At 41.2% G+C, this 13,010-nt stretch overlaps 1 protein-coding gene across 1 annotated transcript in view; it reads left to right on the forward strand.

Annotated features, from left to right (window-relative positions):
- Positions 1 to 12,646, forward strand: part of RALGAPA2 (Ral GTPase activating protein catalytic alpha subunit 2) — a 291,675-nt gene extending 279,029 nt beyond the window's left edge. Inside the window, 1 exon segment of the mRNA XM_018576654.1 lies at positions 12,468 to 12,646. Coding sequence (XP_018432156.1) covers positions 12,468 to 12,619 — 152 coding nt within the window. The 3' untranslated portion in view covers positions 12,620 to 12,646.
- Positions 12,647 to 13,010: the final 364 nt, after the last annotated feature.

The following is a 13,010-nucleotide window of genomic DNA, read 5'->3' on the forward strand; positions in this document are numbered from 1 at the left end:
TATTTAAAATTATGGGAAACTGCCCCCAAAAATAAAAAAAAAAAAAAAAAAAAACCTGTATCATATCGCAGAAAATGAAATTTCATGTATGAGTATGTAACAAGGAATACTAAAGTTAATGAATGTAGAGGCCGGGTTGGAATGCATGCTCGATCTGATTATCTCTTGGGATTTGGTCTTGCCTGCTCTTCCCTTAACATAGATGGTTACTAACTGGTTTTTCTAACTTGTTGCTCTTCCCCTGATGAGCATTGGCCAGAAGTGTCTACAGACTGTTTCATAGTTACTAGATCCAGCTGGTTTTGTGGTGGTTTGTACCTGTAAAGCTTTCCACTCTCTTACTGGCACTGAACTTCATACCTGTACACCTGTACTGCTGCTACCTCTGTCTTTTGGGGAGTGGAAGTTCAGTCTCTGTCTCACTTGACTCACTTCTACTAATTATACAATGTTTTAACTGTACTTCATCATATATGGTAGGTATGTATTGTGTTCCCTCATACTTCAGTTTTACTATAGTTATTTAAACATATATTTATAAATTATAATTTCTGGAAATAGGTGATTGAAAACCAATTGAATGTTTTCCTCTTACTACTTTAGATAAGAAATTATTTATATTGCCAGTCATTTTCTCCCCAAAAAAGTTAATTTGTTTTGCCGATAAGGTTGATTCTTGAAAACATACTTTTATTCAATAAGAATATTCAAGAATGGATATGTAACAGGGTGTGCAACCAGGTTTAATTTGCTAAATGCCAGGAAATTGAGCTGCCTTATTTTTCCAACATTGTGTTAATAGTGTAAGTTTATTTTTTCTACCTATAACCTAAATACCAAATTGTTATTTGGTCCGGTATTTATCTAGTTTACACTAAACTGTTTTATTCAGATGTCCTCCTTGTTACTGCTTTGATGAATCATAATTTATTTTTTTAGTGCCTTATTGCAGTCACAGCTAGAGCACCCTGTCTGGGATGAAGCGGGTTAATTGGTTTACAGCTTGGTGTGGAAACAGACCTTCAAAGTTTCATTACAAGAAAAAGGCCAAGTAATTAGAGTTCGTGCCAGGCAGCTTGCAAGTGGAATTACAATATTTGTATGAAAGGCTTTATTTTCTGTGGTTATTACTTGCTCGTTGTGCAGCTGCTGTCTCTCTATCAATCAAGATGCTTCACAAGAAGCTTCAAGGTTGATTGCATAGTTAAGGATTTGCCAGAAGAAAGTTTGGACTGATGGAATGTGCAAAGTTTTCGGGCTAATGGAATGTTGTGAGTGCTTGTAAGCACCTAGGTGTGGCTTGTCTTTACACAATCCTGCCTGTTTGGACTGCACTGTTCTTTCTACACACAGGAGCGGTATTGTTGAATAGCTCACATCAAGGCTGCTTGAGCTTGCCCAATTGGCTGAATTTGTATTAATTTGACCATCTGCCATTCTGTTTAGCTGCAGGAACATATGATACAAAAAGCCTCTCCCTCCCCCAGCTCCATGCCCCGAGGGAACACGCACACACAAAAAAAAAAGAGGATAAAGAATTTCCATTCCTAACCCCAGACTAAGCATCTGCATTTTTTCACAGATCGGTTTTCTTTATGTACTGTCCATTGCTGAATTAGATTTTTTGTCTTTGCCTCATCTGCTTTTCTTCAGGCTCCTGCAATGCTGTCTCCTTTTAGATGTGTGAACCATAATTTTTATTTTAAAACTAGTGGACAAAAACATCAAATATAAGCATTTGTTTTTAAATATGGAAATTAACATCCCATATTTTTTGTGCAGTTTGTCTTGTTTACCAGGATTTTATATTTGTTTGTTCCATGTGCTCCTTATGGTTCTTAAGGTGCCTGCATTTGTCTGATCTGGCCATTTATAGTCAGATCAGGAACATTTGTCTGTAGGTCTTTTCTAGCTGGGTGTTCTCAGGAAAGGAGACAGTTGACCAGGATTCATTTTTTGAGGCACTGGGGTGTCTATAGAGTTCTCCCTCCCCACAGAAACAAGCATGCATGTTCACAAAATGTGGACATCTTTAAGCTGTCCATAGCCATGGCAATACAATCACCCTGGGATAACAACATGTCTATAGGAGGCATACAGCTACACCAGCCAGCTACTTTTTGGGGGGGGCCAGTCAGACAGGTTAGAAAAACTGCTTTTATTCCTGTTGTTACCATAGGGTTATCTGCACCTTCTCTTCTCTACATACATATAGAGAAACATTCAGTCAATAGGAAAGTTCCTGGTTATGGACCTACCAGCAGTCTAAAGAATTGCTGGTCAACTTTCTTTGTAGAGGGAGCTTCAAGTGCAACCCCTGACATCACCAAGGAGCTGCACATAATATTGACTATAAGTCACTTTTGCCTGATGGAGTTTGACTTGTGGCTCAGAAACGTTGCTTACATGTTAGCATTACGATTGCATTTTGGTGTACTGTGCAACAACTGTAGACTGTAGACACTTAATACAAACCTTCTAGAGATCATTGATATTACTTCTCCTTCACAAATTAATGCTAACACATTTTTGTTCCCTAAAGCCCCTGTAAAAATGTACAATTTTTCTCTTAGCGAGATTTATTATAAGGATCAGAAGGAAAAAAAAACAAAAATAGGAAAGAAACCAACAGTGCAGAAAAAAGTAAGACAGTATGAAATAAATAAACCAAGCCATTTAACTACTTGAACCCAGTATAAAAAATATTTATTCTTCACTGGCCTCTGTAAGATCCAAGCTAAAGAAAACACAGACTGCTGTCTGAAGGGGCCCTAAGAGCCACACGAAAAGTGCCAAAGGACCCCATGTGGCCCTCAGATTGCAAGTTGCTTATCAGGGTCTAGAGTGTCTGAGGGTGGTCAGATCATACTTGAACCTTCAAAAATCCTATGAAGTGTGTGAGCTGCTTAAGGCTGGCCTTAGACCAGCAGACAGCTCCCAAAGAATGATGGGAGGGGAGCTACCTACTTCTAAACCCATTCCGGCAGACACCTGTCACACTATCAACCCATTGAATTATAGTGGTCGGTCCCACTCATGGGGAGATTTTTCAACTAGTTGGAAAATGTGTCTATTTGATAATGAGCATCTTTACTGCCTGTGGCACTCATTAATGCTCCTGAGAGGTCAAATGGGCTTGGTTTTAGCAAGCCGTTTAGGGGCAACCTAAATGCTTACCAAACAATCAAAGCAAAAACATGCATGTATATATTGGCCAAGTATGTGTGTGCGTATGCACCATACACAGCCTGACTACAGGCTGATGTTAGGATAACAGAAAGGTCAGCTTGGAAGATCCAACATGGCTGCTCCACTTTTCCACCAAGATCAGTTCTGCTGTAGAGGTAGCACAAATATAATTGTCATGTGTATTGTCAACTGCTAACATGAGGTTACATTTCTTCTTAAAAAAAGATTAAAGTGCCCATATAGTTTGTCTTTTACTTGTCGATATTAACTAAGTGTATCCAAAGCCAAAACCTTTTTGTTTTTTGTTTTGGAGTTGTGAAGAGCACCTGTCAGATTTGTATTGCTATCTCTCTCTCCATTAGAGAGATTCCCTAGAATTTTTTCAAGTTTTGGACAGAGTAAATTAGAACTCCCTTTGGGTCTTCATTGCTGTTTTTGACCCCACTTCAGACACATCCCTTACTCCTCTTGAGCAGAGTCAGAAACAGCAATAAAGGCTTTTTTGGTGGGGAACGATTAGAATCTCTGAAGTTTTTATCTTTCGTCTGTGTCCCACTTAGGTAGATTACCAATACCTCCTGTGTGGTCTCTCGGACAAAAAAGGGTATATTTACCCAACAAGGACACAAACAGGAAAAAAAAGTTTTGGCTGGAGATGGGTGAACAGACAGTTGTACAGCATTTATTGGTAGCAGGCCACTTACATTGGGGTGTAGTTTAAGTTGTTTTTTCTCTCTTTTACACACATGAACAGCAGAATGACCCAAGAATATATCCATTCTTTTACCATGTTCTCCCTGCATTACATATTAACCTTATCTCTATTCACCAACATTTAAGCTTGTCTCTGAAAACATTCCTGCTCTATCTCTGTTCATTTTGTTTGCCAGGTTCATCATGAAATAAAAAAATTAATATGCTAGAAAGGAAAATTAGCTATGACAGTGAAAAGATCAATGACCTACAGCTGTCAGCGGTGTATTGTAGTCAGACAAATATAAGATAATTCTTATTATACGCCATTGGTTTCTGCACATTGCTAATTAAATGTCTAAGATGAAGGCTCTTATGAGATTTTTCCCAGCACATAAAAAAGTTGTAAAGGATTTTCAGCCTTGTAAACCAGAACTCTAGTCAAACACAGCTGAAATACATTTATATGAGCTGTTGTACATGCACTGTATGACCAAATGTTTGTGCAGATCTAAAGCTGGCCATACACTTTACAAAAGTCGTGCGATGGTTGTAAAGTAATTAAAAGCTCGTACGATCTGCCCATCTTGGACAGGCAGATCGTACTTGCGACCATCGAAACCGGCTTCCGATGACTCCAATGCCACTCGGGCAGTGTGCGCTTGCACACACCGGCCCGTGCAGCATTTGTCTCCCGAGAACGCCACTAACCCGCTGACAATCGTACGATTCTCGGCGGGTTTTCGGCCCGCCGAATACAGGAATATTTTAGGCCATTTGGTACCTCCTACCTTGGGACCACAGCTTGAGGAAGGCCATTTTTGTTCCACTATGACTATGTCCCTGTGCACAAAGCCATGTCCATAACATGATTGATGTGTTTGGTGTAAAGGCCGGAATAGAACCCTCACTTAACCTCCCTGGCGGTAATCCCGTGTGTGGCTCGGGGTTCATTTTCAGTACCAAGAGCAGTAACCCCGAGCCACACTCGGGATTGCGCAAAAGTGTCCCTTACCTTGTCCCTGCAAGCCCGCGGTGTCCTCTGCTGTGTTCGCCTGGCCGATGCCGGCATTCGGCTTTCAGTTTAGTTTTCGGGCGTCACAGCGGGGGGCGGAGCCGGCGGGAAATTCAAAAGTGAAAACATGACATTTACACAGAATGCACACAATACAAACTATTTCACTTCAATTTTGTCCAGTGCCCCGCCTGCACTTTTACTGTACTTTATTGACTGTGGTACGGATCAGGCAGCGCCCCCAGAATTCCCATTTACTGGCCAATTTTTTTATTCTTATATTATAATTTCTTATAGTTATATTATAATTTATGATTTGGTGTTTCAAACTTTATCATACCCGGGATGTCTACTGGACTCTTGTTTGGACAGATTTAGGTGAGTTATTCATAAGATTTACTAAGAATTACAGGCCTACAATATAAAACAACAAATTGCCATGAAAATCAATGTACCGCTTTGGCATGCCAAAATCCTCCATAATCATACCGCCAGGGAGGTTAAAGCCTATTGTACACCTATGGGATGAATTGGAATGTTGATTGCAAGCCAGGTCTTCTAGTCCACAATCTGTATCGGACTTCACATGCTTTTTTGGCTTAATGGGCACAAATTCCCACAGTATTACTCCAAAATATTGTTAAAAAAAAACCTTCCTAGAAGTGTGGAAGCTGTTATAACTGCAAAGAGGTGGCAAACTCCATGTTTATGCCATCAGGTTTGAAATGGATTGTCCAACAAACTCATGTAGGTGTGATGGTGAGGTGTCCACAGATTTTAGCCATATAGTGTATTTGCAATTCTGGTCATCCGTTTGTTACTATCCTGGCTTACTGCATAGCTAAATGTGTGGCACCACTATCTTAAGTCTCCAGCTTCCTTTGTCACCTCACTGGTTCTAATTCTTTCCCACTCTGTCAAATACAAAGCAAAAACAGTTTTGGCCGCGGTTATATTTCAGTGCTTCTCATTTCGCATGGAATGTGTGGTTAAAAGAATATTAAATATTTGGTTTGGTGACCATCACAAATGTTTAATGAATAGGTTAATTAATTATATACATTTAGACCACCTCAGGGTTATTTTTTTTTTTTTTTAAATGCAGGGTTTTCTTAGAACATATAGCAGTTGTACAGATTAGAGTTCTACAGTTGATTGGTTAAAAAATGTAATTCATCATAAGCAATATTGTAAGGCTTTAGTAGTTGATGCTTGGGAAACAGTGGACAAAAATAAAAGTTAGATGTATGATAACATCAAAGTAACTGGAAACCGGTGGGCCACATGAACAAAGGCAAACTGTGTAGGAGAATTTTGAAGACTGTTTCTTTAGGATAATGGTATAATTGCATTCAGTCACATCTTTGCACAATGATCAATTCAACTCTGAACAAGTGAACAGAAGGAGGAGTGTTAGTTGCTTTGTGTGCTTATACATACTATGCTGGTTGGACCATATAATAGTCTTCTCTAACAATAAAGCTGTGGGTGGCAGGTAACATCAATGACCTTACATTCCTCCATACTGTAGGGCGTCTCCAGCAGTTCTGATTAGTGTTGGTATTTCAGTTGTTTTAAACATACCCCTTACCCAAACACCCAAAGTTTAAAGGCACTGACATGACTGTGGTCCAATCAAGTGACGTTGGCCAGAGAAGGCAACATTTATCACGTTTATATGTAGCTTCAGGCATTTCCGGCCAACTGTTTTTGGGGAATATTCCATTGACCAATGTGAAATCTTCTTGCTAAACATCCAACTGCTATGCAATGTGGGTATTTCGGAGTCCAAAACGTTTTGGAGTGTGGAAGGGTAGAACAACTGTTAGGTTGTAATTGCCATCTGTATCCAGTGAGGAGATTAACCCTCTGTATTTGTCCTGGTGACCATTGGCATTAACACATTTTACAGATGTCATTGGAACAGGAAGTGAGGGGAAATATCTCAAGCAGGGCATTTGTCCCAGTGATGTGTTTTAGGAGGGGATTTCCCCCTATCTTGTGTTGTATTTCAGGACAGAAAGTAAAGGGAGATCTTCCCAACAGGACACAGACAATAAAATAAATGACATGGTATTTGAACATTCCTCGGCTGAAAAAATGTTTTGCTTTAACTACACTCGGGTCAATCATACTGTATAAAGATAGACCTTCCACCTAGAACACTGGTTGGTAAGAGATTTTTTTTTTCTTGGTAACTATTGGTATCACTACATTGCTGTAGTTGAGTGTGTGGATATTCTATAATATTAGTCTGTCAGGTGTTTTTGTAGAAAAGAGATGACAGCTAAGTGTTCAAACATATGCAACCACATCTCTGCAACCAAAAGTAATTCCTCCGTGTAGAAGTGTTCCTTATCAATCAGGAGGTAACCACAGCTGTCGGAAACCATTAATAAATCTCTTGTAAATGTTGGACTTTGTATGATCTCAGTAAATGTGGAAATAGTGATCTCAGCGATATTTTTAACACAGTATGCACAATCTTGTCATATAGCTTTGCATGTTAAAGGAGAACTATGGGGTTAAGGCTTTTCCCCATAGTTTTCCTTAGGGTAACGGAAGGACACAAACTAGCGTCCTCCCGTCACCCTAGGCTCAGTATACCGCGAGCATGTTAATGCAACAGATAGTTTTATATTTGTTTAATTTTTTTTACAGTAACAATTATCATGAGGAAAGATAAATATTGGACTCAATCTCCTTGGAGCCATTGGGCAGAAAACTGTCTGTTGAGCCTGTAGGCACATCACCGGCAGGTTCTGGTAGCAGTTATCTGACAGCTGTGGGTATTACAGAAAGCAAGAAAGCGAATTGGGAGGCTTCGGATGCTCGTTGTCTTCATCTGTAGACATATTGTGATGACATAACACTATGGCCACAATCATGATCATATAATTTCAAATATTTTGGCAGAAATAATAAGCAGTTTCACTGCGGGCAAACTTGTGTTCTCTTATTTAATAGCCAATGCACTATCATTTATCACAAGAAATGTTCAGGACATTGCATCCTTTGTGACCATTACAAAGGTACCCCTAAACAGCAAATAATACATTAAGGTAAAAATCATACAGTAAGGTTGGAAATTTACCAGCTGGTAGAAATTGTTTGCCTAGATTGGTACTAAAGCTGGCCATAGATCTTGAAGAATATTTGGATGTGGCCTGTTTGTCTATTAAACCAGCAGGCTCTAGTCACATAAATACAAGGGAGGAAGGTGTGTACAGACAGTCCCAACGTCAGAGAAAACAATAAGGATCATGCATGGTCTTCTAATCTGCCCAGTCTCTATACACTATATTGCCAAAAGTTTTGGCACTCTGCCTTTACACGCACATGAACTTTAATGGCATCCCAGTCTTAGTCCGTAGGGTTCAATATTGAGCTGGCCCACCCTTTGCAGCTATAACAACTTCAACTCTTCTGGGAAGGATGCCCACAGGGTTTAGGAGTGTGTCTATGCGAATGTTTGACCATTCTTCCAGAAGCGCATTTGTGAGGTCAGGTACTGATGTTGGACGAGAACGCCTGGCTGGCAGTCTCCGCTCTAATTCATCCCAAAGATGTTCTATCAGGTTGAGGTCAGGACTCTGTGCAGGCCAGTCAGGGTTCTCCACCCCATACTCGCTCATCCATGTCTTTATGTGCCTTGCTTTGTGCACTGGTGTGCAGTCATGTTAGAACCGGAAAGGGGCCATCCCCAAACTGTTCCCACAAAGTTGGGAGCATGAAATTGTACAAAATGTCTTGATATGCTGATGCCTTAAGAGTTCTCTTCACTGGATCTAAAGGAGCAAGCCCAACCCCTGAAACTGAACCCCATACCATAATCCCCCCTCCACCAAACTTTACACTTGGCAGAATGCAGTCAGGCAAGTACCGTTCTCCTGGCAACCGCCAGACCCAGACATGTCCATCGGATTGCCAGACAGAGAAGTATGATTATTCAGTCCAGAGAACACGTCTCCACTTTTCTAGAGTCCAGTGGTGCGGCGTGCTTTACACCACTGCATCCTATACTTTGCATTGCACTTGGTGATGTTAGGCTTGGATGCAGCTGCTTGGCCATGGAAACCCATTCCTTGAAGCTCTCTATGCACTGTTGTTGTGCCAATCTGAAGGCCACACAGAGTCTGGAGGTCTGTAGCTATTGACTCTGCAGACAGTTGGCAACTTCTGCGCACTGTTGCACTTCTGCATGCGCTGACCCCGCTCTGTCATTTTACATGGCCTCCCACTTCGTAGCTGAGTTGCTGCTCTTCCCAGTTGCTTCCACTTTGTTATAATACCACTAACAGTTGACTGTGGAATATTTAGTAGCAATTACATTTCATGGATGGACCTATTGCACAGGTGGCAATCTATCGCGGTACCACGCTTGAGTTCACTGAGCTCCCGAGAGCGACCCATTCTTTCACAAATGTTTGTAGAAGCGTCTGCATGCCTAGGTGCTTGATTTTATACACCTGTGGCCATGGAGGTGATTGGAACATCTGAATCCAATGGTTTGGAGGGGTGTCCCAATACTTTTGGCAATATAGTGTATTTCCCCAAAACTGCTTGTTCGGGACTGTCATGTGTTTGTCCCGTGGACACTGGAGAAAGAAAAAGTAATATCAGAAGACTAATCATCTAATGTCTGTGGAGTGTATATGTTCCTCAAGTACAGCATTGCATGTTTAGACAACTATCTGTTGAACTGAACTCTAATCCAATCTCTATTAAACAGATATACCTGGCTTGGTTTAGATCCTTGAATACCTTAGACCTGTTCTACTAGGATGCAGTATTTTACATCCACAAATCTTATTTGTATTCTCCAGCTTTAAAAATTCCAAGGCATGGACTTCATTATCACTTCCATCCATCAGATGGAAAGGGTGAGCAGTGAGGTTTTTACACATGCGCTTGTTTGTGGCATTGGCTCATGATTTAAAGATGATGCAGTCAGATAGTAAGTGATGAAATTAAATTCCCTCTTACCTCGCTGCCCAGGGAGACAAGCGCACAGAGAAAGCAACTACAGTCCTCGATTGCAACAGACATTGCTGAATTCCTCGGTGCATCATTCTAATTGTACTGGGAAAGATTTGTTACACACAGGCTTTAATTTTATTCATTTTCTGGTGTGTTTAATAGCTGCATCCTCATCTGGTCCCATTCAGACAAGCTATTTTGTTGTGACCTTCAGTCATCTTCCTCTTCAGGGAATAATTGCATTGCAAGTTAATGTTTAAAATATCAGCGTGTACGCTGAAGGAAGCTGCCGCTGGCTCAGGCTGCTATTTGCCCTATTATATAGCATGTTATCGTCTTGCTGGTTTTGTTGTATAATTTATGCTTTATTTGGGTTTTAGGGGCGAGGTAAACAAAGCTGTCATCCTGTCACCTTGTCTGCCTCCCTTTATTAATGCCCTTTTCCCATCTTCTATAAATACAGAGCTCTGCAGCAATTACCAGATGAAACTCAGGTGATTAACATACCCAGAAACCATGGCACTGCATAGCATAGCACATTTCATGGCAAGAAGGTGTTCTATTTCTCTTATAGAGTATGAGCCACTTTGCAGTATTGCATTTTACTTAGCATACATATATTGTTAAAAGCTAAACTCCTGGCTGACGCCAAAGAGCACAATTGAATTACATTTTTACATAATTTATTCTGTTTGGCCGGGCTTGTGATCCAGACACCTCTGCTTGACAGCACAGCCAGATCTTGGACTTGTTTGGAAAATATTCTGTACTTAAATGAAGCCTAGCACAATAGAAACATGGGAGCTGCCGCTATTTACCTCTGCTTCTGAGAATGCTAGCTGCCTGGCTGCCATATTGCTTCCCAGCATTTTTGTTTTTGAACAAAATGTGGAGCCTCACCATGGCAATACCTTGGGGAGGAGGGGTTTTATCTGTATCAGCTGCAGCCATTAGAGCAGTTTTTGTGGTTTGGTTCACATTATTGAATACTTACATTGCTGAAAATGTGGAAAGATTTCATAACACACACTTTCACACAGGCACCATCCAATCAGCAGGGGATCCATGCACAGAGCCCCTGCTGATCAGAGCAGCATGGAATGGATATTACTCTTGTGACCTCCATGTTCGCATGATTCTTTCTTCCATCTTACGATGGAGTAAAAGACTCATATCTAGGTCAATGGAGAGTCGGATGTAAGCGACAATTGTCCATTCAAATCTGATTACCTCTGATCCATCACGATCCGGTCCGCCAAAACAAAACTTTGTTCCGTGTTCTTTTTCTGGACCTAGATGGACTCAGAGGTAACCGAATGTAGACGGACGAATGACCACTTGCATGCGACTGCCCATAGAGTCACATTGAGCTTCCGATCAGATCCTCCTGGAAAAACCGACAGGCAGACCATGTGACAGGGGCCTTAGGTGTAAGGTTTTACCACTATTCTATTCATATCAGGATAAATTCTCAAGAACAGTCAGCAAAATACTACTATTCTACGGGGGGGGAAAAAGCAGTGTCTTTTTATTGTTACTTGAGCTTCATTTCCTGCGCAGGGAAAATTAAAGGGTCACTCTACTCAAAGGTGATATTTCAGTTTAACGTGAAATCTGTTGCATTAAGCTGCCGATTCGTTTTTTTGTATCCTTTGGGGACTTCATTGGTATTATTTTCCTGGCAAGCCCCTGCCTTTTAGTGAAAAAAATGGTAACACTGGTACAATATTTAAAGAAGAACTCAAGAAAATCTAAAAAATAACCCTTGAACTGGGATTACCCCTGCAGTGTAAGGGTTAACTGATTTGTTTTGGTATAGGGGCTAAAATACAGATAATACACTCACCTGGCTGGCTGCTAGACTGGTCCTCATATCCTCTTCTCCCCGGGCTCTGGCGGTCTAAGGACCAATGATGTAATCACATCTAATGCAGCTGCAGTAGACGTGAGGATGCCGAGGGATGTTCCACTGTTAGAGCAGAGCAGGGAGAGGTGAACGCTGCTGCTGCAGGACTAAAGATCAGGTGAGTATACCTTCTTTATCCCAGCTCCTGGAGAAAAACAAACACTTAACCCTTACACTGCAAAGGTAATACTACTGCAGGAGTAAATCTATAGATTTCCCAGAGTTCCTCTTTAACTCTCCAGCATCCACCAGATAGGAAAAAAATTTGCTTTAAATGGAGTTCCACTTAAACTCTGAATTTGTCTGATATGGGCAGTGGGAACAGTTCTTGCTTCTGATATTTGATCAGTCACAGTGACTCATCTGAAATAAATGTATTCTCATTGGTGACTCATTCCTAAAATCGACATGCCAGTGTTTCTCTGCACGACTTATGTATGGATAAGCTTATGAGGACAGTCAGCAGTGACCTCAGAGACACTGCATTAGTCTGAAAGAATGTCTGACCTTAGAGGGCCTTATCTATTAAATAGCATCACTCGTGCTAACTATGTGCGATCATGTTTCCAATTTCTGTATAAAGCTATTGAATTTGTCATTTGTCTGTCAGGACCTGTTCTCCTCTATACAGGAGAATCTTATCACTGCAGTCCAGATATTCCCTGACTCTGCTTTCTGTCCTAGGTCTCCCTGCAAGCACCAGTTCTGATCTCTCATCGAGTACAGGAACAGAGCCGGCGGAACCTACATCTCCGACACTAACACGTGCCACCAGGAGCAAAGTCTCGGGAAAGCTTCGTCGCTCTGCCAGTGCTGTCAGCAAATCTTCCAATTGAAGCACTTTTTTTTATACTGAACTCTACGACTAGCGGGGCAGGACCCCCTGGGTAAGTTGTTAGTAAGCCATCCACTAGGCACTATGATGCAACCCTGGTTGTAACACTGATGATGGCAAGAGCATTGTCTGACGAAGCTTAATGATGCAACAGCACCAAATGACAAGGGACCACATAACCGGCATGCCAGATTCACAACAACAATCCCTGCAAGAGTCTTTAAGTGACAAGGATTGCATTGCCTCATTATGAAGGCTGTTTGTGTAACACTTTCACTGCTGCAATGTATTCTGATGCCACGGAAGGCAGTGTATAGCAGTGGTGCACTGTGTGTCTTCAGAAGCTGCTTGTATGCAAGCTACAATCACCTACCTGCTTGACAGACGTTCCA

The sequence above is a fragment of the Nanorana parkeri genome, unplaced genomic scaffold, assembly GCF_000935625.1.
Source record: "Nanorana parkeri isolate BGI_ZX_2015 unplaced genomic scaffold, ASM93562v1 scaffold72, whole genome shotgun sequence".
NCBI classification, from domain to species: domain Eukaryota; kingdom Metazoa; phylum Chordata; class Amphibia; order Anura; family Dicroglossidae; genus Nanorana; species Nanorana parkeri.